At 41.4% G+C, this 25,597-nt stretch overlaps 2 protein-coding genes across 3 annotated transcripts; both read left to right on the top strand.

The window, feature by feature from the left end:
• The first annotated feature begins 782 nt into the window (after positions 1 to 782).
• mbd3b (methyl-CpG binding domain protein 3b) lies at positions 783 to 10,062 on the top strand. 2 transcript variants are annotated; one of them, XM_062423607.1, is made up of 7 exons: positions 783 to 808; positions 4,537 to 4,696; positions 5,675 to 5,812; positions 5,899 to 5,989; positions 6,586 to 6,763; positions 7,888 to 8,040; positions 8,208 to 10,062. In XM_062423607.1, exons 1-6 carry the CDS (start codon positions 795 to 797, stop codon positions 8,033 to 8,035), a joined length of 729 nt encoding a protein of 242 aa, XP_062279591.1. In that variant the 5' UTR covers positions 783 to 794; the 3' UTR covers positions 8,036 to 8,040; positions 8,208 to 10,062. The 2 variants fall into 2 exon arrangements, with proteins under 2 accessions (XP_062279591.1, XP_062279590.1); XM_062423606.1 differs by lacking the exon at positions 783 to 808 and adding an exon at positions 3,285 to 3,563.
• On the top strand, positions 9,864 to 23,899 carry si:dkey-110c1.10 (unconventional myosin-Vb). Its single transcript, XM_062423555.1, has 35 exons — positions 9,864 to 9,887; positions 10,588 to 10,698; positions 10,801 to 10,969; positions 12,036 to 12,180; positions 12,290 to 12,446; positions 12,555 to 12,698; positions 12,870 to 12,951; positions 13,101 to 13,208; positions 13,385 to 13,497; positions 13,581 to 13,849; positions 13,950 to 14,031; positions 14,620 to 14,760; positions 14,984 to 15,115; positions 15,296 to 15,379; positions 15,481 to 15,594; positions 15,713 to 15,810; positions 15,915 to 16,001; positions 16,767 to 17,087; positions 17,580 to 17,736; positions 17,859 to 18,098; positions 18,197 to 18,403; positions 18,503 to 18,596; positions 18,739 to 18,887; positions 18,991 to 19,194; positions 19,305 to 19,405; positions 19,514 to 19,631; positions 19,957 to 20,062; positions 20,224 to 20,349; positions 20,612 to 20,763; positions 21,011 to 21,100; positions 21,240 to 21,372; positions 21,455 to 21,752; positions 22,741 to 22,915; positions 23,022 to 23,102; positions 23,189 to 23,899. The coding sequence occupies exons 1-35, from the start codon at positions 9,864 to 9,866 to the stop codon at positions 23,348 to 23,350; spliced, it is 4,974 nt and encodes a 1,657-aa protein (XP_062279539.1). The 3' UTR covers positions 23,351 to 23,899.
• The last annotated feature ends 1,698 nt before the right edge of the window (positions 23,900 to 25,597 follow it).

Raw genomic sequence — 25,597 nt, 5'->3', positions numbered from 1 at the left:
TTCTTGTTCCTGCAGTCGGATGTGTGAGTTTCACTGTGCAGAACAATGCATGTTCAGTGTTTGACACTAGGGGCTGTTTTCACATTCATCTGCTGAAAGTGGAAAGTTTCTCTGAGCTCATCAAAAATCCAATTGGTGGTGATTACAAATAGTTTGGAGCCAGTTCTGGTCCAATATTCACCTTGCACAAGTGTGATGTGGAAACTTGAAGCCTCAGGTGCACAAACAAGGAGAATGGACTTTAACAGTGAAGTAGGACACATTTTGTGTCCAGAAGTTAAACTTTTGAAATGAAATAATTTTATATGCTTGTAGATTTATAATGTGGGAGGAGATGCTATTTTAAGGGTTTTAATAAGATAATAGAGAGAGATCAGACAAATAATTATTGAAAGTAGATTTTATATATATCCATCTTAAAACGTGTCTGGAGGGAATCTTTAATTTCCTTTTTGCATTGGACAATTTTAGAAGTGGATCTTTGTAGCACTGAAGCTATTATTTGTACTGTAAACGCAGTTTTTAGTGAAGTCTGCATATGTAAACTCTAATAATATTGATAATGCACGATTAGTAACATATGTTCTCAGGTGCATCGTGGACCTATTGAACACTCATAATACGTCAGTTTCAGCCAGACATTATAGTCATTTTATCAGCCAGACAGCGAAATTTGCGTGGATAATGTCTTTCATTTCTCCAGTGGAAGGGGGAGGGGACTGAAAGAGGAGAGGGGAGAAGGGATTTAACATAGCGAGAGAGAGAGAGGGAGGAAACGAGATAGTGTCTTCAAGATGGATAAAAACGAGTAAGTACATCATGTTGAAGGTTAATGCAACGATCAGCGACGGTTTGAATTGTTATTGTGCCGTTTGATGCGCGATATGTCGTTTTCATAATCTATTTGTAAAAGTATGTTTATCATCGATTAGGCAAATGCACTCGGTGGTCTCGCATTTGCAAGTAGCACTGCTGGGGTCTTTAGCGAGGATGTCCGTGTTTTTCAGCATCACAGCAGTATGGAGGAGTTATCTCGAAATTTACAGCCAGTGTTGAACATTATGCATGCATGGAGTCGGTGTAACTGCGTCGACAGTGCGCTATTATTTCGATATAGATTTGAACCTTTGCAGAGCAGTTTGGTTTCCCCCCCCTGCATTATGGTTTCATAAACAAAGCCTTTTGAATGCATGACATGCTTATAAAATGGTGTCTGTGTTTGATCGATAAGATCTACTTTGTTCATTCATAAAAGCCGGCTCCCGTGCTCTGAATGACAACGGTGGGCATTGTCGTGGTGAAATGGCTCTCCAGTTTCATGCAGTTGACAGCAAACTTTCAAAAATGTGGTTTTACTGAAAGAGCTGCGAGTGAAGGACGCTGTTTTACTGCATTTGGTTGGGTTAGTAATTCAGTGGCCTCCATGACTGCTGTCATCGCACCTTCCTGAATAGTATTTACGGTCTATTTGTAGCCGTAGCCTAATTTATGTTTCCCATAGGTTGCTGTGCTGCTAGTCGTCAGCGCCAATGTATACAGAATGCCCTGTTTGTCTTCCCACCCGCATTCCGCGAAGACCCGCCCTACTCGGCCTCTGATTGGCTAGTACTCATCGCCTTCGTTGGTTTGATTGGTTAGGATTAGACATGAAGCATAAGATTGGATGGGTTAGGGTGAGAATATTAGGACCAGAGCCAATCAGAGGCAGAGTAGGGCGGGTCTTCGTAGAATGCAGGTGGAAAGAAAAAAACAACCCATACAGAAAAGAGAACAACACTTCCGGTAATATATTTCAAAACAAATACTAACGCTAAACTGTATATTTATATTTTTATTTAACCAGGAAAACATCGTTGAGGTTAAACATTTCTTCTGCAAGAGTGTCCTGGCAAAGACAGGCAGCAACATAAAAACACTTTATAGAGACAGACCCCTCGTCAGTCCTTATGAAATAATCAAATCAGAAGAGAAAATAACAATATGACCTTCTTACTAGAATTAGTCTGTGGAACCGCAGCAGTGTGAGGCATCAGAAACCTCCCAGACTACACTGGCAGATAGATGATGATGATGTGCAGAGTTCCTGCAGAAAAGCTTTAAACCAGCCCGGACCAACCAGTGACTGCACTCTAACTCGTTTTGTAGAAGACTCCAAGTATAGAGAGCATCATGCATCAAAGCATTTTACCAAACTCTGTTCCCACCTTAGGTACAGTCAACAAAAAGATGCTCTGAAAGCCAAGAGCGTCATTGTTTGCATGTTTCCTCCAGATGTACACACATACATATTGGTAACAGTCCAACAACAGTGTTTGAACAAGGTACTATCTACAACTATGGGGGGCATGACCCTCGATGTCGAACAACTAATTGTTTCAATTCTTATCAATTTCAATTCATCCAACTACAGTTAGTTTCAAATGTATCATACAAATTACATAATTTAAACACTTTTATCAGTTGAAAAGATGTTTAAGTGATGATGTTGTAAGTATATTTTATCGATGTAATTTCATTGTGAATTTGTGTAGAATTGATTTATTGGAGTTGGAGCAAAATTACTTTTTATGATCTTTATGATTCCATACATACATTACAATGTTGCTGGACTCATATTTGAGGGAAACCTGAGTGATATAAAACATATTAGAGGGTATTGAAGAATACACACAAGAATATGGTAAATCTATTCAGTATTTTCCAATCTCAGTATGACACCTAAAGTGTCATAATTGTCTTGAGTTGCTCTAGAAGATCCATTACTTCTGTTTATAATTGCACATTTCACAAATGATGTTTACATACATATTGTAGCCTATGTGATATATCACCTGTAGCTTTTATTTTTTAAACTTGATATTGTTTTGTATTTATTATTTTAAGTAGGTGTTTAACTTTACTACCTTTTTTCTTGCACTGCTGTAAGTGGATATCCCCTCTGCTGATAGATATAATTTAATAATTATTTGCTATATATAAATTAAAGTGTGGAAATTGAGTATGCATGTAATTTTGGAGCTTGACTGCATTCATGATTTTGTCCTCAGGTTAACTACATTCAATGAAGTGGCACCTATGTGCGAAATCCGTGGATTTATTCTGAAGTCAGAATCCTCTTAATTTCCTGTCTCGTCCCGGCTGCCTCGCGGTGTCTTCACGCATCCGCGCTGTTCTATGTTTTCCTTGCGGATGTAGCCCTCATGTCCCGGTGAGGCAGGCGGGTAGTGATGCGGCCGAAGTCCGCGGCGGAGCGATATGCGCGACGACAAAGAGACGAGGTGTTGTTAGCAGGGAGATCCCATTACAGAGAACGCATGTTGTTGTAATATGCTCGAAACAAAAGCGTAAGAAGCGACAGGCCTGCCGCCCAAAAAAGCGACACATCTCCTTAAAAAATCCAATCTGGTTAATCGCAGTAACTTTTAGTGGATTTATAGGCTACTCGCGTGGGAAATGGAGAAGAAAAGGTGGGATTGCACTGCTCTCCCCAAGGGCTGGAAAATGGAAGAAGTGACCAGAAAGTCGGGTTTGTCAGCTGGAAAAAGCGATGTCTATTACTTTAGGTACTAAACCAACGTGAGCTTGCAAAAACTTACAGGTGCACAAGACACAAGAGTTAAGCGGAAACAAGACAGGAGTAGAATAAGCGGGGGGGGGGGGGGGGGGGGGGGTAAAAAGTTTGGGATGGGAAGGGGAGGGGGCAACAAGGCCGACCAGTCACACGCCGTGCAGGCCAGGAGTAGCAGCTTGCAGCCTGGCAAGGCCTGTGATGAATGAAAAATAACAAAAAACTTCAGTGTCATATCTCAGTTAATTAATCTTTAATTCCCCATTGAAGTGAATCAACAACGCCAGATTTGTTTTCATTTAGCAGAGCAGAAGAGCAAGATGAGGAACAGAGGCAAGAGAGGGGGGAGGCGGGACGGTTGTATAGTTTGTGGTAGGCTCACTGTAAAATCCTACTGTTGTTCACTGTGGTGTGTGATGTAAGATACATTTGCATGAGTTACTAGCACGTATCCACCCACAGTTGTTCCTTTTGTTGGTCATCGCTCAGGCTAATCGATATTGTTTTGCTCCCACAAGTGGAGTTACAATGTTTTCCATTATCTGAAACATTTGGTCAAATGTTACTATTGCCATGTTTACATTGTGATCATAGAGGTTATTTTTGAATGTCATATAGAAAAAGTTGTTGATATAATCCTCATTTATATTAAACTGTTCAGCTTTTAATAGATTGCTGGTTTTAGATAGACGAATGTTCATCAAAGATTGCATCCATCTCACAAAGTAATGTGATTTCAGCGTCATTGCCCACTTGAATGTGCTCTGCTTGTGTTTGACCTGTTGCATGTCCGTGTTCGTGATGTTTCTGTGTGCTGTGAGTGTGTTTTGAAGTGTGACCTGTCAGTTTCGTTTCTCTGCTTTCATCTGTGGTCACTTTTCTGTCTTGATGTTTTGTGTTCTTAACTTTAAAACTTTTTTTTATTAGAAATGATATAATGTTTTTTTGTGTCTCTGCCTCCCTGTTAGTCCATCTGGGAAGAAGTTTCGGAGCAAGCCTCAGCTGGCCCGTTACCTTGGTAACCAGATGGACCTCAGCTCCTTTGATTTCCGCACGGGGAAGATGCTCATGAGCAAGCTGAACAAGAACCGGCAGAGACTGCGTTATGATAACAACAATCAGAATAAGGTGAGACACACAGGCTTGTGACGGCCGGCTGCTCAAACACAACTGACTGAACCTCGCTGTGTCTGAAATCACTCTCCATTTATTATTTAATACGCTATATTTACTGTCCACATTTCATTTGATTTCATCTCATTTTTCATTTCATTAATTTGTCCGAGATCCAAGCATTGAATTAATCAATGTAGTTTTCGCAAACGACTCTGCAATGAAACAAAAAGTCGTGTCCATTGCGTGAACTCTGCTAAAAACCCTACTATGAAAAATAGTGACACTAAACCTGTCAGTGATGCGGCGAAATGATGATCCATGAGTGTTAGAAATCCCAATTTACTGCTCACTATAGTGCACTTTTGTGTGTCTGTTCTTTCTAAATAGGGAGAAGGGAATAATTGGAGTCAGTTTGCATGCTGTGTATTTTTTGCATGTGAGCTGGTTGCATTTGATGAGGTGTTAATAGTTTGAACCCCTCTTTAAATAACCTCACCTAAACATTTGTATCCTTAGAGCATGTGCCAAGATTTTATTGTGCTTTTAAAATGTTTAGCATTACGTAAATTCTTATCATGCAGTCATTAGGGATCGAATATATATTAGATGAGAAGACAGTAAAGTGCTTAAGTGAGAGCTTATTTAAACCTGTCAGAGCAGGAGAATAGTTATAACTAAACTCTAGTCTCAGATGAGTCTGGGTGGAACAAAGTTAAATGAATAACTGTGTAATGGTTGATTATTTTATTTAACAGCTACAGCACAGCAGGTGGCAGTGTGCTGATAAAAAACACTAATTAAGGAAGATTTGAGCTTTCTTATTGAACTGAATTTGGTTAAATTGGTTCCTTCTCAAATTGTCATTCATGCTGGGTCTACATCTGTATGAATATATTGTTGTTTCTTTGTTGTGTAAGAGTTGATTTAGACTTGTTTAGACCTGTTGTCATCCGTCGGCTTCATCCTCCCTCTGTGAATTTTGTCTTTCAGGGCAAACCTGACCTGAACACGTCACTACCAGTCAGACAGACAGCCTCCATCTTTAAGCAGCCTGTCACCAAGGTTACCAACCATCCAAACAACAAAGTTAAGACAGATCCGCAGAAAGCCATCGATCAGCCCAGACAGGTTAACAATCTCCACCTATAATTTACTCAAGTTTATTTGTATCAAAACTGCCTGCAGCTAATATTCTTCTTTTTATCTATTTACAGCTATTTTGGGAGAAGAAACTCAGCGGTCTCAATGCTTACGACATCGCAGAGGAGCTGGTTAAAACAATGGAACTGCCAAAAGGCCTCCAAGGTAATATACACAGTTTCGACTCGACTCTACTCGTTTTTTTTTAAATTTTCCACTAGGGAAAGTACCTGGTACCTGGTACTTTTTTAGTACCTGCTCTGGTGAGGTTCCAAGCGAGCCGAGCCGATACTAAAATGTGACGTCAAGTCAACAGACTGCCGGCCACTGATTGGTCAGAGAGTTACTGGAAGAGTCATGAGCCGTCCCATACAAGAATCAAACCCGGTGTTTTTAAATACCGGCAACAGCGTTACAGCGATTCGCCTCTCTTCTCCTGCTTTTTTTGTGACAAAAGGCACAGGCAGAACAGCAAGTACACTATGTCCTCCATTGTTTATGTGTTTGAGTCACGGCAGTTTCGCGCAGCCGTGCTATGACGACCCCGCCCACGTTGAGTAGGTACTATGAAGTCATGGAAAATGTCGTTCCTGGTACCAAGTCGAGTCGAGCCGAATAGTGCTAGACCTGTATAGTGGAAAAGCGCCAATAGTTTGTTCAGGCAGAGTGAGCAGTTTATATCATGAAGTGACATTTTTATTATCATAGTGGTATACAGCTGAGTGACAGTTTTTGTGTTTTTGTCCCTGCTGGTACGTCAGGTGTTGGTCCAGGCTGCACGGACAAGACTCTCCTGTCGGCCATCGCAAGCGCCCTCCACACCAGCGCAGCTCCAATTACTGGCCAGCTGTCTGCTGCTGTGGAGAAGAACCCGGGAGTCTGGCTCAACACCACACAGCCACTGTGCAAGGCCTTCATAGTCACTGATGAGGACATCAGGTGGGTGATCAGCCAACACCGTCACATATTGAATTGGATCCTGATGTTTAATTTCCAAAAGAATCAGAAGAGAGATGTTTTTCGTGTCACTTTTGGCTCTTGAGAAAAATGTATCAGCAGTTAGGTTGCTGCTCCAAATCTTGGTCAGATCTACTTCAGTGTGTTTAAAAACAGCATATAACTGCTCAGACAGTGTGAATAATGTCTTCTCTGTTGACATGTTTTACCTGTTTATGTTCATTAGCTTCCATTTTATATATGCCAAAGCACAGCCTCACAGACAAAAACACCAAGCGTTTGAACAAGCTGGTCAAAAAAGCGGGCTCAGTGCTGGGCAGGAGACTGGAGCTGCTAAGATCTTTGGTGGAGAGGGGCACACTGAACAAACTGAAAGCTATAATTGACAATAACAGACACCCCCTCCACAGCCTCCTGGAGCGACAGAAAGAGCAGCTGCAGCAGTCGGCTCCTCTAACTGCGCTGCAGAACAGAGCGATTCAGGAGATTGTTCGTCCCCACTGCAATAAGACTGTTCAACTCCTCCTGAACTCAGCCACACACACACACACACTCACACATATCACATATTACATATCACATCTGCCACAACTGGACTAGACGGTGGTGTGTGCAATTACAATTTTAATTTTAATTTTAACTCAAATTTTAATTGAAAAATCCTTCATCCTCTTTTTTGCACTTAACTTATTTTAAATTATTTCATCTTGCTATTGTTGTCTAAATGGAAGTGTTGTTTGTTATGTTTTAATGTGCTGATGAGCTGCTGGACAGTTGAATTTCCCTTCGGGGATGAATAAAGATCTATCTATCTATCTATCTATCTATCTATCTATCTATCTATCTATCTATCTATCTATCTATCTATCTATCTATCTATCTACACATAGAGCACATAAAACAAGGAGAAATCAAGTTGTATTGAACTTGTTAAAGTTTTTTCTTATCTTTGTAATCTGAGTAGAGACTTCTCAGAGTTTCCACAGTCCATAACAAATGACCCCACTTTTTGTGAAGAGGCACCATCTGCTCTTTGCTGATTCAGTGGCTGTTGAAGGCAGCTGTAACTGCCAACTGTAACAGTTTCCTGTCGTGTTTGTGTGTAGGAAACAGGAGGAGCTGGTTTACAGCGTGAGGAAAAGGCTCGAGGAGGCACTGATGGCTGATATGTTGGCCCATGTTGAGGAGGCTGCCAACGAAGGAGATGCTCTGAAGGATGAGGGCAACGGCAGCGAAGACATGGACAGCGTATAGCACAGGTGGGTGGAGACATTAAGAGAAAGTACACCCTGCAGAGAAAATATAAGACAGAATAATAACGAACTCTTGAATTTAACTGTTCATTTCTCACATATCCCAAATTTTGCACTTGAGTTCAGTCACACAGTATGAGATGCAACTTATCGCCAATTCTCTTCTCTTGTAGGGTTTTTTGAAGTCCGGATGGGTATGTTCAACACCTGCGCACACACATGACCATGAACATTAGGAGTCGTACATCAGTCCAGCCCTAAAGAACTTTCCCCTGGTATCTCCTGTCCAACTTAAACCTAAACCTGACTTACACCAGTACAGCTTAAAAAACTGTCTTACCCCCCAGACTCGGAGTCTCAAACACGTCCATTCATCTAAACCCCGCCGGATGGGACTCTTTGCTTCAGCGCCTATGAAATGGGGCAATTTTGAGCCGAGTTCCAAACAAGAAACAACATCAAAAGAACTTTCAGATATTAAAATCAACAAATTTTCAGTGGGTAAAATTCAGTGTTTGATGAGACGTGTATTTTCTACTAAAAAAGCTTTTCTTTTTTGCAACAATCAAGTCAAATCCAAACACCTTACATCAGCAATTTTGCTTGTTTAGGACAGATTGGAAATGAATGTTTTGTATTTTCAACATTTTTACGAAGCACTCCATGATTAATACACTGTTGAGATTGAACTATACCGAGGTGAGTAAATTTAAACCAGCCTGCAGCAGGTTAGTACAGGTGGCTGATGTTACTGATGTGGTCGGTGTAGTCTGAATCTCATGTGCACCCATTTGAGTGGACAGAGTCACGTTTTTACTGTTGTAATTTACAAGGAAATATTGTCTCTAGTCTCATGTCAGCGGTGTTACCCTGTGAGTCATGTTCAGTATTGACCAAAGAGGAGACGTGTCATTTTGAGGGAGGGTTTAGGTTTGTGTAGCTAAAGTCTGCTTTGTATTTAAATGTAAGTAATTATATTAGCCCCGCTGTTATACAACTTAACACGAGGAAAGTAATAAGTACACATGATGGGGCTGAGCACAGTGGCAAAGGAAATTAATTGAAACCTCTTTCTGTTGTACAATTATTACTGTTTTTAACTGTCTTCAGCATTGTATAGGTGCTTACTGATGTTGTGAAACATTGCTGTTTGTGTGCCAAGGCTTTGTTTCCTTCATAGCTTCAGTCCATGTTTCTTTAAAACGACAACAAATGTGTCAATGTTACCACACATGCTGCCTCCTCCTCGCACAAAACTGGTGACAAAACAAATTACAGTCAAGAATTAGTTTTAACGTCATGTCATTTACTATCAGAAGAATAATGGCTTTGTATTTTTTATCCCCGTTCGTCAAGGTTTGATGATGAATCATGTAACCAGCTGAAATCATGAAATTCCCTTCTCTATATCAGCAGGCTGATTGCTGAAATGAATTTGATTGTATTACTTATTAAAATGAATCGGTATATCACTAAATGCTGATGCTTTCGCTTTTTTTTTTTTTTTTCCCTTGGATGTAAATGCATGTGTAAACCTGTAGTTAAATGTGTCTTAAAAACACAGCCACCCTGCCTTTCATTAATAAATCCAACTCTGCACATTCACAAACGACCGTCCAATCACTGCATCGTCCTGCAGATTAACTGTTAACCTGACAGTCCTCATGCCTCAGAGTGAGCTTGGACAAAGTGCAAACACAGTCACTCGATCACAAAGTGGCTCCTCTGCAGAACATACCGGCTGTTGTTTCACAGGGATGTGTAGATGTCTCCTGTCTTGATGTTTTAAATGAAGACCTCCCTGTAGTGTACTTCTCAAAGTAGTTAAGATGACACTGGAGCTTTACAGCAAGGTAAGACTGTCTTGAGTTAGTTTGTGGATTTTTTTAAGTGATGTGCAATAATTCTCCACTGCAGGTTTGTGGGGCTGTAGAAAAAAAAATTAGGGATTTGGAGTATAAAAACAATATTGTTAATAATGTTACAAACGGTTTGTGTTTGTATGACTGTCAGGTATGTGAATTTTCATAAAAATGTGTCACAAACTTGTTCATTGAGAGCTTACTTGTTTTGATTTTTCTGTGTTTCTGAGTCACTATGTTCCAGTAAATATATTCACTTTAGTACTTAAAGCTTGGTGATCCATAATGTATCCATCTGTATTAATCAAATATACTCACAGTGCTTGTGTGCACTCATTTTGTAAATCAAGCACATTATTAAGTAAATAGACTTGTTGCTGGTAGATAATGGTTAATCCATGTCGGTAATTAAGAGTAGGAAGATCAGTGTTAATTTTTAACACTGTTTAGGACCCTTTTATGCTGATGGGTGACAAAAAAATCTTGTCTGGGTGGGGTCAGGAAGTGTGACATGAACCTGAGCAGTGTCACACAGGAAATAAAACATTATGTAATGAAAATCTCTTCTCTCCAGGGATCCAAATGGTACCAACATGTGCTGAGTGTGCTCAATTGTGTTCACCACTAAAACTGATCAACACATTTTACAGTTGACACACACCTATTGTAAAGCAGTCTGTTCCTTTACTAGGGAGCAAGTGTGTGGATTCCTGACCCAGATGCAGTTTGGGTTTCAGCCCAGCTCCTCCAGGACTACAGTCCTGGAGAGAGACAACTACTCCTACAGCTTTCCGATGAAAAGGTGAGACACACGATACCATGATTATAAAACGCTATCCCGCCAAACTCCATCCAAACAATTAAACTTCCAACAAGGACATGTAACTCAATTCTCCATTGGTAGGAGGTACAGTACCCAGTGGCTTCTCCCACTGATCTCCCACCGCTGGGGAACCCAGACATCCTGGAGGGCGAGAATGACCTTACTGCTCTCAGCTTCCTCCATGAGCCTGCTGTCCTGCACAACCTGCGGGTTCGATTCCTGGACTACAGCAGCATCTACACATACTGTGGTGAGCAGACAACGCAGAGAGATATAAGTGAATCTTTCTAAGACGTATGATTGCCTAATAAAAAGAAGGATGACATAAGTGACAGAAGGTCCTTGGAATGTGTGCTGGTAAACTACCAGAAACAGGCAGCTCCTGTCTGCTTCTGTTTTATGATTATAGCTCATAATATCTGTACTACAGGAGGTTTAAAGGTTGAGCTAGGAAGGCGACTCATGCTGTGTAAAACTGGCTGTAGATTTAGTTGCACTTCATCTGCCATTTAAATGGTGCAGATTTATGGGAAGAGAATTATCTAAGTTATGTGTTTATGACTTATACTGAATAACTTCATATTCAGTATAGTTATGAGTAGTGTTTGTTTGGTTTGACTTTGACTAACGACTTTTTTGTAGTTGCAGTTTAATTTGCAATGAGAATGCTGGAGTTACAACTTCTGCTCTTCCTGTTTTAAGGGTTAGGTTGACAATTCTTCAATTCTGTCTTAAAACAAATGTCAGGCGCCTAAATGAACCCTGACATGTTTCTACTGCTGTAATCATTCCTCCTGTTCACAATGACAACCAAGAGATCCCCTCATAAAGCACTTTTAGTGTGAGTGATCAGACACACACAAAGAGGGATTTTTTTTTTTAACTAAAAGGAATGGGGAAGAAATAGACGTCAACTCATTACTAACTCAGACTGCTGAACCCTGCTATTTTCACATCAACTTTTAAATACATTTTTGCTCAAAACAAGGCCTTTGAACTTTCCCTCATTACTCATCACTTACATTGTCAGCACATTTGGAGGGTATCTTCTAATGGTCAGTATGAACAGGAAGAGGAATGATTACAGTGAGCAAAACCTGTTTTAATATTCATATGGGTAGCCAACTGTTGTTTTTAAGACACACATGACAAACTGTGAACCTATCCTTGAAGAAAAATCATATTTTCTGTATATATTCTGTACAGAAAATCAATATCACTATTGCATGATATTTAATTTCTATGATCTTTCTTTGTAAATCTAAGTCTCATCAACATCCACCGTCTGCAGTAACTTTCCTTTCCTATCCCTTCAGGTATTGTGTTAGTAGCCATTAATCCCTATGATCAGCTGCCCATATATGGAGAGGAGGTGATAGATGCTTACAGTGGTCAGGACATGGCCGACATGGAACCTCACATCTTTTCTGTGGCTGAGGAGGCCTACCGCACTATGACCAGGTCAGAGGTCAACTGTTCAAAATATAAAATTAAATATACTAATAATATACTTTCTTCAGCCTAACTTCTCTGATAGGGGATTTGGTAGTCACTCTATCTGTGTGTACAGGGAGGAGAACAACCAGTCTATCATTATCAGTGGGGAGTCTGGCTCAGGGAAAACAGTCTCAGCCAAATTCACCATGCGATACTTCGCTGTGGTTGGAGGAGCAGCACAGCAGACCAGCGTTGAGGAGAGAGTTCTGGCTTCCAACCCCATCATGGAGGTAACGGATGGCCAAATGATGTTTAATGAGGAGTAATAACTTTCCTTAGAGTTATGTTTTTGTTAAGATACTGCATAAACAATGACAGCTATGTGTTTTTGTCTCCAGTCTATTGGCAATGCTAAAACGACAAGGAATGACAACAGCAGTCGTTTTGGGAAATACATCGAGATCGGCTTTGGCAGAAATGGGGACATCATTGCAGCAAACATGAGGACATACCTGCTGGAGAAGTCAAGAGTCGTCTTTCAGGTAAACTCTTCCTCACATCAGCCAAAGAGACATTTCACGTTGAGGATTTTCTCCTCTTAAGAATCTTTCAAAGTTTAAAGCTGCTTAAAGCTTCTGCCACAAATATCATGCATTTCCTCGCTCATGCAGCTGTCCATGAATATTTATGCTGTATATTTTCATATATGTAAGGCATCAGCAGAGAGAAACTACCACATCTTTTACCAACTGTGTGCCTCCAGGGAGCTGCCTGAAATGAGATCTCTCAAACTGGGTGAGTCCTAATCACAGGCGACCCTTCAACATGTTATTAAATTACAATATCCACACTAAATCCATCCGCTGTCCATCATGAATTTTGAACTGTATCATCAATACTTTTTATGTTACGTGTTGTCTGAGTGTTTTGTGTTTGTTCTTCAGATGCTCCTGAACATTTCCGCTACACCAATCAGGGAGGAGAGATGCAGATACCTGGTACTGATGATGTTTTGGACCTGGAGCGCACTCGCAATGCTTTCATCATTCTGGGTAGAAAATCACACTCCAACACACACACACACACACACACACACACACACACACACACACACACACACACACACACACAAAAAAAATATGAATGATATGAAAGGTTAGTTTTAGAGATAAATTGAGAGATTTGATTGGATGGCAAATTGGATGATTTTTTTCCTTTTGTGTTGCAGGTGTGCAGCCAGACCAACAGATGGAGCTCTTCAGGATCCTGGCAGCTGTTCTGCACCTGGGAAATGTCAATATCCAAGCCAGTGGGAGAGGTTCTGACCGGAGTTATATTGATGTAAGAAATGTATTTCTGATGTTCAGCTGTTTGCCCTTGTAGTGCAGTGTTTTAGTTTACCTAAGTCCTTTGTCTTTTCTCAGGCAGACGACCGCTCTCTGGCTGTCTTCTCCAAGCTGTTAGGAGTGGAGGGCCCTCAGATGGCCCACTGGTTGTGCCATCGTAGGCTGGCTGTAGGGGGAGAGATGTTGATCAAACCTATGACTGGTCAACAGGCTTTAGAAGCCAGAGATGCACTGGCTAAACACATCTACGGCCAGCTGTTCACATGGACCGTCCAGAGGCTCAACTCTGCTCTGCGTACCCAGAAGCAACAGGTCAAATCCTTCATAGGTGTGCTGGATATCTACGGGTGAGTAAATGAGTTGTAGCTTGTGTAATGGATAAAAAATCATGTGTGTATCTCTGATGTCTTCAACTTGGACTAACAAGTCTTCCCTCTGTCTGGGCAGATTTGAGACCTTTGATCGCAACAGTTTTGAGCAGTTCTGTATAAATTATGCAAATGAAAAATTGCAGCAGCAGTTCAACAGGGTAAGTCATGTGACGGACCAAGATGTCTTTCTGTCCCTCTAATAGCTCTAATATTTTCAGTGTCTGTCACAGTTTTCAAGAAATTAACTCTATCACCTCTGTAATAAATCGTCACTGGCTTTGTTTCTCAGTTAATGTCCATTTTGTTTTCAGCTATGCAGTTGAAAACACATTTTGTTGCAGTGTTTCAATGTTTTGGGATACAGTCAAAATAAATCTGTCTGATTTAGGATTTAGGACCCCTTAAGAAATAGACAGTGCCTCTTTCTCATTCATGTGAATGGGAAGGTGTATCCATACTTGTACTGTAGGTTTGTACTATGGGTTTGTCTTCTTCATAGTAACTAATGCAGGAGTCAGTGCTGCTCTGTCTTTGCCTCTCTATCATGAGGGAAACAAACTTTCATAGCCAAGGTACACCCACAGTGTCAATATTTTTGCACACTTCTTAGTTTTTATCATCAGGACCTTCAGGTGTTCTGCCTGCTTGAACTTCCTTTTTAAAATGAATGTAATTGTTTTCTTTTTCTCTCAATCTTTAAGTTTTATGTCATTAGTTTTGCTAAACTGTGATGTGCTTTTCTGCAGCACGTGTTCCACTTGGAGCAGGAGGAGTACATCCGGGAGGAGCTGGCCTGGAGCAGGATCGAATTCAGTGACAATCAGCAGTGTATTAATCTCATAGAAGGACAACTGGGCCTGTTTGATCTGTTAGATGAGGAGTGCAGGGTTAGTCATGCTGTTCGTCTCTTGCCCTCTTGCTGTTTAAAACATGTCCACTCACACATACAGTGCTCATCTTCATATTGTCCAAGGTCCTATCTGTTTGATAGGAAGCTGCTGTGTACTGTTGTGTCTTTTGAGTAGCACAGATATTTGTTCTGATGATCTTAAATGGGTTTTAGAGACACTAACCAAACTCTTTGTGATCTTTGTTTGTGTGGATGATCAGATGCCTAAAGGTTCAGACGAGAGCTGGGTGAGGAAACTATATGACCAGCATCTGACCAGCAAGCCCCACCCTCACTTCAGCAAACCTCGCATGTCCAACAGCGCCTTCATCGTTCTGCACTTCGCTGACACAGTGAGTGATGGTGGTCGACACGCTTTTGATCTCCTGAACCACTGATCAGCATCTGTAATTTAGTTCTCCAGTGAGATGCCTGAATATGTTCAGGTTTATAACTGTCTCATAGCAATTTGTTATTCTCTGCTCTATGACTTTGTTTGTATTGACGCATTTTATTTGAATCATTTACATCAGGTGCAGTATGAATGTGGCAGCTTCTTAGACAAGAATCGAGACACGGTTTTTGAGGAACTCATTAACATTCTGAAAGCAAGTCAGGTAGATATGAGCCACCTATCAAATCTCATCAATTAATTTAATTTCTGTGTGGAGAGGGGATCATTGATTTGTGACTGTGTGTGTGTTTGTGTGTTTGTCAGTCCGAGCTGGTGGCTGAGTTGTTCCAGCAGCAGGAAAACGTCTCGGTGGCCATTAGAAGTGTCCGATCAGGGAAAAGAGGCCATAGAGAACATAAACTGACTGTCGGCTTTCAGGTGAACTTTCATCTCTCATTCACTGATGGTTCATTTCATTTTATGGCCCATCCCTGATCTTTGTGTCTTTAACATTATGTTTTGTTTTGCTTTGGTGTACTGTATTTGTGGCCGTCAGTTCCGTCAGTCCTTACAGATGCTGATGGACACACTCAACAGCACCACTCCTCACTACGTGCGTTGCATCAAACCCAACGACCTCAAAGAACCATTTATGTAAGACTTCATTTGATTCACCCTCACAAAATTAAATGCTCAGGCACGGATTGATTTTGTGTTAAATGAGTGCACATAGCAACTTAACAGTCTTTTCTTGCAAGGTTTGACCCAAAGAGGACAGTCCAGCAGCTGAGAGCCTGCGGAGTGTTGGAGACTATTCGGATCAGTGCTGCAGGTTATCCATCCAGGTACTTTGTAGACATTAATGTTATTTTCTGCCGAGCTCTCAGGCAGTTTGATAGCTTAGTCTTTTCAGAAAGTCATACAAACAAGCCAATGTTATTCAGTGTTATTCCTCTTTTCTAAATCATGGACGATAGAGAAACATCGAGCAGTGTTGTTTTTTCCAAAAGTACCTTGATCTTAAATTATCAAACCACACCAATTACACAATTAATACAGCTTGTGTGTAATTTATATAACATACAGTCTTAGATTTATGTCCTACCTTTTAGGCAAGTTTTGTTTTAGTTCATGATGATATTGAGTAAGAAAATATTATTCCTATACAGATAATCCATAACTATGATACTTTAATTGCTTTTATTTATTTATTCACATTTTGGTCAAAGGTCTGCAAAATGCAATATACAGCTGCTAAATGCATCAATCCTGTAGAACACTCAATGAGCAAACGCGGACATTGTTTTTTTGTCCAACCATGCAACAAAGCAACATTGAAGTCTCAGATGTCCAAATTTTATCAAACACACCAACATGTAAGAGTTGAGACAGTGCCTGATCAATAACACAACAGTGTTGTGTCTATTTGTTTTTATTTTCATTCCTAGTTTATGAACTTTTTCTGCAGCAGGAAAATTACATGAACTTAAATGAAAGTATAACATGGTATAGATCAACAGGGGGGGAAAAGACAAAATAAAGACACAAACTATGTTCAAGACATATCAAACTGTTTCTGAGAGATTTCTGAACTAAATCTGTGTTTCCAGATGGACGTATGAGGAGTTCTTCAGTCGGTACCGTGTTCTGCTCCCAGGGCCTCAGAGCCAGGAGCAGGCCATTGCCTCGTGCCGGAAGACGCTCCCTCAGCTCATTTCAGACCCGGACCAGTACTGCTTTGGAAAGACCAAAGTATTTTTCCGGGCTGGTCAGGTGGCTCTGCTGGAGAGGCTCAGAGCTGAGAGGCTGCGAGTGGCTGCTGTGATCATCCAGAGCGGGGTCAGAGGATGGCTGGCACGGATCAGATACTCCAGGATCTGCTGGGCAACGGTTACTATACAAAGATACTGCAGAGGAACTCTGGCCAGACGGTGAGAGATGTGTGTGTGTGTGTGTGTCTGTGTGTGTGAAAGAGAGGAATGTATTTTTATCTGGTACACAAATCATTTTATAATATTTAAGTAGGCCCTCTGAGCTATTTTATTTCTGTAAAAGTCCCAGGTTGTAGAGAGACTGCTGATACATTTTTTTATGTTTTATTTTCTTTAAAGACATAAATGATTAATTCATGTGTCCCAGGCTTGTTGGCTACCATCTATTTGTAGGATTTACATTGTAATTCTTCCTATTTTTTTTACTCTATGAAAACAGTGCCAGGTCTGTCATTTGTCTGTGTTTTATATACATTTTATGAATCTCCAATGCTAAATTTTCTGAAATAACTCTTACTAAATACTTTTCATGTATTATGATTTTTTACCTTTCTTCAGCAATCTTCCATTAAATATTTCACTCTTATATATAATCTTTCCTCTTTGTTTTCTTCTTCTTCTTCTTTTTTGTTTTTTTACACTTTTTTACAGTCTGGCCCTGACACTGCGTTACACCAAGGCTGCTTTAGTAATCCAGAAGACCTACCGCATGGTAGCAGTCAGACAGTTATTCCTCATGATCCAACAGGCCACCATCACCATCCAGGCCTTCACCAGGGGCACACTGACCCGCCGCAGATACAGACTGGTCAGATTAACAGCCTTCATTACCTGCTTGAGTCAAACAACCTCTACCTGTTTATTTAGAGTGGGCTTTTTATCCACTTTCTCCTTGAAATTGCAGTTCTTAACCTTATTCTCTTTCCTCAGCTGGTGGCGGAGCGGGCTGCTGTGTTTCTTCAGGCGACTGTGCGTGGGTGGTTGGCGAGGCGGGCGTACATGCGAGTGCATGCGGCGGTGGTGTTCATGCAGTGTTGTGTGCGCCGCAGGGCTGCCAGGAGGGAGCTGCTGAAACTAAAGACAGAAGCACGCTCAGTGGAGAGGTTCAGAGAGCTCAACAAGGGCATGGAGGTCAAACTGATGCAGTTGCAGTTGAGAGCAGACCAGGAGGTGGGTGAAGGGTTGTGTAAAGATTTGATCCAACCTCAAAATGTGTTCACCAACAGGTCATTTCATGTTATACTGACAACATCTGTCTGTCTGTCCAGGTCAGGGAGAGTGCTGCTTTGAGAGAGACCTTACATGCAGAGCGAGAGTCCGCTGCTGCAGAACTGGAAGCTCTGAGGGCGACAATACAGAAACTAGGGAGCCAGAAACTTGAGATGCCTCCTCCCTGCCCCATTATCAGTGAGAAGGTGGAGGAGAGGAGGAGAGCTGAGGAGAAGGCTTCACAGGAAATCCTTCAACTTACACAAGTAGGCCTATCAGCCCAAGAATAACTTTATTTCCTTTCCTTAACTTTTTGTTGCACGCTTAGCAGAGTTTTAATTGTTGATTTTCTCTCACTCTCTAAGGAGGTGGAAGCCCTGCAGAGAGAAAAAGACATTTTTAGCAAAGAGAAAGAGGATCTCTCCTCTCGCTTGCTTGAACAAGAAAAAGCACAAGAAGGCAAGTTCTCACTTTGCTTGCATCATAGTCTGCATTATTTCAGAGGTCACCCCCCCCTCCCTCTTTATCTCTTTTTTTATTTGCTTCTTTCTCTCACTTTGTGTCTCAATCACCCTCTTTCTCCTCCTCTGTGTGTGTGCAGAGTGTGTGCGTCAGGCTGTGACTCAGGCGAGTGCAGCGCTGAGGGCAGAGCTGGATGAGGAGAGAAGAAAGTATCAGGGTCTCCTGAGGGAGTTCACCAGACTGGAGCAGAGATACGACAACCTCAGAGAGATGAGTCTGCTCACCGAGGTTCATAACTACACCCACACACACACACACACACACACTTTGAAAACTTACTTCTCAGAAAATGGTATTTGGGTATAAAACTTTTTTTTTCTCTTTGCAACAGCGCACCAAGGGCCACAGAAGGACAGACTCCACCCAGAGTCTGACTTTGGACACTCTCTCTCCCTCCTCGACTCCACTGTCACCCCAGTCATTCACCCCACCCTTCCCATCTACTTCCCCATCTCCGGAGGAGGTCCGCAGGGTCAGCGTGACATCTCCCTGCACCGAGAGAACATTCTCACTGTGGGGTTCCGAAACACCAATGGTAAAATATTCCACATTTTGGGACATTACCCAAAAGTTTCATACACGTTATCTTACATACATCAAGCATCCACATTGTTTTCCTCATGTTGTTAATGTTTGTACTGACAGGACCAGCTGATGGAGAGGATGGATGTGGCCAAAGACCCGGCAGTGAAAATGAGAGGGGAGGATCTGGCACATGCCTACGATGCTGTGCGAGTAGCCAACAAGTCAGTCTGTCGCCACTTACTCATTTGTCACTATCAGCTTGCCTCTCAACACATTCTTGTCTTATTATTTACAGCTTGTGGATTTATTCTGGTTTGTGTCTTTTCCAGGTTTATGGAGAGCCAGTTGCGTAGTCAGCGCAGTCAGCAGGAGGAGGAGGTGGAGGCGCTGAGGTGCCAGCTCGGTCAAGCAATCTCCAGTTCTTCTTCTTCTGCTACGCAACGACAGGTATCAACTTTTTAAAGCAGTCGTCTGTGTTGCATGAGAGATACTGTGTCAAATACTAAGTATGAATTAAAAGAAGTAACGTAATGGTCTTTGTTCCACCAGTTCTCACACTTTTTCCTGACCTTGTTATGCTCCCGTCTTCCTACTTTTTTCCCCCTCATCTTCCAGCACTTTCTTGCTTGATTAATCTCCAGTCAGCAAAGTAGAAATGACTGCTTATGACATAATCTACTTAAAAGTTGAGGATTTTTTTATGGATGCGCTTATTATAAGTCGCCTTGATAACTAGCTGTAAGCGTCAAAACCAAAATGTTTGTGTGTAAAGGAGCTGCAGGAACTACTGGAGGCCAGAGAGCAAGAGTGTGTGCGGCTGAGGAAAGAGCTGAAGGAACTTAGAAACACTGTCACACTCCGACGACTCCTGACGCAAGGTGAGGTCTAATTAGATCAACCATGAAGGCACAGAAACAAACCTTTCTCCACTGCTGTGTATTTCGGTGATTTCTGTGTTTTCACCTGAAGCTTAAATTCTATGAGCGTCCATTTTTCTTTATTCCTAAAAATGTGGTATTAATGAAACATGAAATTGCAGTTCTCCCATCAGCTTTGACCACACAACAAGGCTCTTGTCCATCCCGAGAGAAGCCTGCAACAGTCACTGGTTTGCTTGAATGTAGAAAAAGAGATGAAACCAAACTCATCAAGAACCTCATCACAGGTGAGACGGATCCCTGCACTCATTATTCATCTTCATCTTTTTCTCCCCTCTGGGGTTCTCACTGGTCCTTGGAAATCCCAGAATGTCAAGGAATTTTCCTGGGAAAGTTGTGTGTTGTCAGACCACAGATTTTGTAGCATTGCACCCAACAGTGACGTGACTCACATGAACAAACTTTGACTGTAACCAAATTCTTGATTGCTGACAAATATGACCTGACCTCATTACATTCTGCTATCGCTGCTCTCTGTCTGTGATTCAGACATCCGGGTCGACAGCGCCCTGTCACTACCTCCTGGTCTGCCGGCCAACGTGCTCTTCCTGTGTGTTCGCCAGGCCGACTGCAGCGGGGATCAAACGCGCGCACGCTCACTCTGTAGCACTGCTGTCACTGCCATGAAGGCAGCTCTGAAGGTAACCCGAAATTTTAACCTGCCATATGTTTGAGGGCAGTTTACATCCTGTCATGTAGATCGTCACTTGCAGAGGGCATACACAAACACTTTCTTGTGATTGTCCCCTCAGGAGAAAGTAAACCAGAAGAAAACCCATCCCCTCTTTCTCACACACAAAATAACAGTGATATTTCTTCATTTTTCATTCACCATTTTTAATCTCCAAGTGATAGCTTGACCTTTTTTCTTCTTTCTTGGCTCTGCAGAAACATAATAATGATATAGGTATGACAACACTGTGGCTGAAGAACGCATGTCTGCTGCATGACCTGTTGACCCAGCACTCCCCAAAACAGGTAGGATGAACTTAAATATATCATTTACATCTTATTGTCTGGGTTCCTGTACAAGGCAGAGATAAAAGACCATCCTGTGAACAGTCTAGAAAACTCTGACTCACGATGTTAATGTATGGCTGGTTTAATGACTTTTCAGACCCTTGATTCAGAAGACCTGGTGCCACTGACGACTGACCTAAGTGACTTGATCCGTGCCCTGAGTGACCTCTGTATCCAAGCCTATCAGCAGCTCCTCTCCATCACCGAGACACGTCTACAAAACATCATAGGTACCACTTTAAGCAAGAAGATACTGACGGTCTCCCTTTGAGTGCTCCTCTCATCTCTCTTTCTCCTCCTCTTCTCCGTCAGTCCCTGCCGTGTTGGAGAGTGAGACCCTCCCAGGTTTGTCTGGCGCTGCAGCAAAGCTGGTAGGCTCCAGGAAGCGAGCAGGCTCGGACCCCAGGGCCGTAGGAGGTGACGTTCCCACCATGGCGTCAGTGATGAGGGAACTGGGAGCCCTTCACACCGCCCTGTCCCATCAGGCTCTGCCTCAGACGCTGATGGAGCAGACCTTCCACCAGCTCTTCTACCTCATCTCTGCCTCAGCTCTCAACAGCCTGCTGCTGAGGAAAGACGTGTGCTGCTGTAGCCGGGGCATGCAAATACGGTAGAAACATGCACAGATACATGTAGAAACACATGCAACATTTTCTTATAAAGTTATATATGCAGTTATGGAAGATTTTATCTACATTGCACAACCTTAATTTGTCTTGTGTTGCCAAAAACACTAACCTTTGCATGCAACAGGAATTTAGCTCAGATAGACCCTTTAAACCACCTTAATCTCCACACTGTTGCTTTGCACTAAGTTATTTCAGAGTGTTTTAGCCTGAATGGATCCAGTCAGTGTCACATTTATATTACATTAAAATATAAGGATAAGTATATAGTATGAACTAATGCCTCACCATTTGTACCCTAAACTAGTTAATGGTGCCTTCAAAATACATAAAACTCAACAATAAGATATAAATTGAACTACACAAAACACTCAACAGTACACACACATACATTAAAGCACAAAACTCAACAAGGAAATGTGCACTAAGCAGCACAAAACATTTCACAAACCATCATACAATAAAAGTATCATAAAACAACAGGTACAGGATCACTCATGACTGATCCCTCTTTGAAAACTGGCTCAGTTAAAATGATCCCAGTCATGATCCACTTTGAGCTCCACTTGTTGATCCCCCAAACTGAAAAAGCCATCTGTCCAAGTGAGGATTTATGAAAGGGCAACTTATAAATCCCAGTAGGACACCGAGCCAGAAATCCTGAGAGGTACCATCAGTTCTCTGACTAATGTAGGAGCATGGTTATTGGTAGATGAGTTTAAGATCAGTAAATTTAATAGAAAGATCACAACTTAACATATTTAATTCAAATAACACCACCACAAACTACAGCCTCACAATTTATCATCATGATACCATAAACAAGCCCTCCTGAAACAGTCGTGACATGAATTGTATATTATAAAGTCATATTTTTTATTACATGGCTAACGCATGTGTGTTTATGTTATTATGTCCACCTGCACATCGAATTATTTCTAATATCAGTCTGTCTTTTTCTTATTATTAAAGCTATAATCTGAGTTTGCTGGAGGAGTGGCTGCGTAGCCGGGGTCTGCAGGCAGGGGGTGCTGTGGCCACACTGGAGCCCCTCATTCAGGCAGTTCAGCTGCTGCAGGCAGCGAAAAAGACAGAGGGGGATGCACAGTCTCTCTGTCAGACCTGCACTGCCCTGTCCAGTCAGCAGGTGGGTCTCTCTTTCCCCGTCTGTCTTAAAGAAGAAGAAAAAACTAAACAAATTTGTACAAGACTTAACTTTCTGCTGGTCTTTATTTTGTTTTTTTGTTCAACAGATTGTGAAGATTTTGACCCTCTACACTCCCCACAGTGACCTCGATGAAAGAGTCACCCTGAATTTTATCCGTATTGTCCAGGTGCTGCATACAGCTGAGAGATCTGATATATTTATATACAGTATATGGAAATGTGTGACTCATATCTCTTATCTGTACTCCTCTAGGGGCTTCTCAAAGGCCGCTCTGATGGCCAACCTCCACAGCTCCTGATGGATGTGAGGAGAGTGTTTCCCGTCACATTCCCATACCTGCCTCCGCCCGTCCTCCGCGCTGAGCAGTTAGTCATCCCAGACTCCCTCAAGATCTCCTTTCTACGCAGAGCCTAAAAAGTCCTTTGGAATTCACATGACTTGCAGGAGATGTAATAATTCTGGCTATTTCAAAGGGGACTATGTGTAACTAACCTTTTCATTGTCAGTGGATTAGGCTGAATACTACAGAGAGATGAGTGATTTCTGAAAGGTCAGAAGCTTGGTCAAAGATTTACATCTCAGGTAGCTCTCTGATGAGTTTGAAATTTCTCACAAAAAGATTACACAGATGTTAGTGTAGCAAACAAGCAATGAAAAGCTTTTTTTTTTTCTCTTCATATTTTATTGGAAGCAGGAACACAATGAGACTGCAGTCCATGTAACCTCAACCCCCAATAAGAACAACCAGAATAAAAAAAACCCAAAAATTAGAAACATCTCGTGTATAAAAAAATTCCCATGCGAGTACTTTGTACCACTACACATCATCAGTAATACATATTTATATATTCACAAACATTTGAAAAATAGAAAACAAGAATGAAATATCAAAATAAAGGAGACAACGATTGGCAAGTAACATCAAATAATTATGCGTGCTGGCACAGTAACGTTTTTTTTGTTTTTTTTTCATTTGTTTTATTGTTCCTATCATGCACCATTTCTGGAAGTACAGGACCGGTGTCACTGTGCAGATGTCCTTGTGGCCTGGTCAGCTGGACAGAGCAGTACATGCATGTCTGTCCACTTGTGTCACTGTGCTTTTCGTTGTGCTTCTGCATCCGGTCCTCGTCCTTAACCGGTGTGCGCGTTCCAGTTGCACACGCCAGCTCCGGTACCGCAACACGCAAACTGAGTATCTGAAGGAGGAAAAAATTTCCTTGACCTAAATATCATTGTCAACAGCAATAAATAAAGTTGTTTTTTTTTCGTGGTATTTCCAGCTATGTGGTAGTTGTGTTCCTGTGATTTAAAGTTATTAAAAGACTGTGTAGATGTTATCTTTGAAGGAAAGACGCTGTACACACCGGAGAGTGACACAACATATTTAGATTTAGGGAATGCCAGTGGCTTCTAATTCAGCTCATTTGATCAGTTTTTGTGCACACTGTTTGTTCAAATCAGTTGTACACCTCCAGTGTGTATGCAGCCTTTATACATCTCTCAATAATAGCTACATATCCAGTTGGGCAACTGCCCCATCACCCAGAGCAAAAATTCAAGTCTACAAAAAGAGCAGCAAACTTCACTTCACATAGTCTGACGTGTTTGTTACATCCGAGCTATTTACAATGCCCACAACGACCATCGGATCTGTCTGTTCCAAAAACAATTTCAGTCTCTACTAAAGCTGTTGATATTTGGCCCATTACGATAGAGACAGCATTTACAACATATCAGACAAACACTTGTGCTGATATAAGAAGAATCCACAATGTAAACATTATAAGACTGTTTCAAAAATGACTCATCTACATAGATTTTTATAGATTAGATGCATAGAGTTCAGTTCTTACACCTTGTTGAATGGGCCTGTTGAAGTATCCAGATACTATCAAGTGCTTTGCAGGGGGAGAGACCCTCATCAGTTGGATGAAATAAAATTTAAAAAAAACTAAAATACACACCCTGTCATCCTAAGGACACCAATCATCAACATTATTTCCTTGGCCTGACAAACATACAAAACCCTTTTGGATGAAGAAACCAATTCATCTTTTCTTTTCTTTTTTTTTTTAAAAAGGAGCATTCCGTGAAAATAGAAGTTATGAAACATGCTAGACTGTTAATAGTAAATTCTTTACTATTAACTATAACTATTAACATTTAGTTGCTTTTTAAATTGACAGAATCAATTGAATTATAATCAATAATTTAATTAAACTGTACTGAACTGAACTGTTAAATTATTCAAAGCTTTGATGCGTATTTCCATAAAAAGACAAACAAAAAGATCAGAGTATAAACATGTTATTATGGGTGCAGCAAAGACCCTGTGCTTAACTCTTCACTCTACACTGATTTAGAGTAACGGACTGAACTGTAGGCCCTCTTTTAAATGTCAGCGCCAGACCTGGTGTGGTCTGGCTCTGCAGCCCTTTTTTAGAAGAGGTCTGACTTCTCGATCAGGGTTACAGCCCCTCAGCTGTATCGTTAGGGATCATGGGTGGATCATTAGTGATTTGTGCTCCCCCTGGGGTGCAGGGTGTGCAGTTTTGTAACCAATGTAGAGCAATGTTGTTTTTGTGAAATAATGTCTCAGGGATTTTTAATCATCTCTTTACAAGCACGTTTTAATTTCGCAAGGTTTTTTTTTGTAAG

Source organism: Scomber scombrus, chromosome 8 (assembly GCF_963691925.1).
Source record: "Scomber scombrus chromosome 8, fScoSco1.1, whole genome shotgun sequence".
NCBI lineage: Eukaryota > Metazoa > Chordata > Actinopteri > Scombriformes > Scombridae > Scomber > Scomber scombrus.
The sequence above is the reverse complement of the archived record's forward strand: the minus strand, read 5'-3'. Positions and strand labels throughout refer to the sequence as shown.

Bases quoted from the DNA above. Each gene is read 5' to 3' on its own strand.
- mbd3b (XM_062423606.1), top strand. From the start codon at position 3,454: ATGGAGAAGAAAAGGTGGGATTGCACTGCTCTCCCCAAGGGCTGGAAA. The intron at 5,990-6,585 runs GTAATATACACA...CTGGTACGTCAG, and splicing joins ACTGCCAAAAGGCCTCCAAG to GTGTTGGTCCAGGCTGCACG. The intron at 6,764-7,887 runs GTGGGTGATCAG...GTTTGTGTGTAG, and splicing joins GTCACTGATGAGGACATCAG to GAAACAGGAGGAGCTGGTTT.
- si:dkey-110c1.10 (XM_062423555.1), top strand. From the start codon at position 9,864: ATGACACTGGAGCTTTACAGCAAG. The intron at 13,850-13,949 runs GTGAGTAAATGA...CTGTCTGGGCAG, and splicing joins GGTGTGCTGGATATCTACGG to ATTTGAGACCTTTGATCGCA. The intron at 14,032-14,619 runs GTAAGTCATGTG...GCTTTTCTGCAG, and splicing joins TGCAGCAGCAGTTCAACAGG to CACGTGTTCCACTTGGAGCA.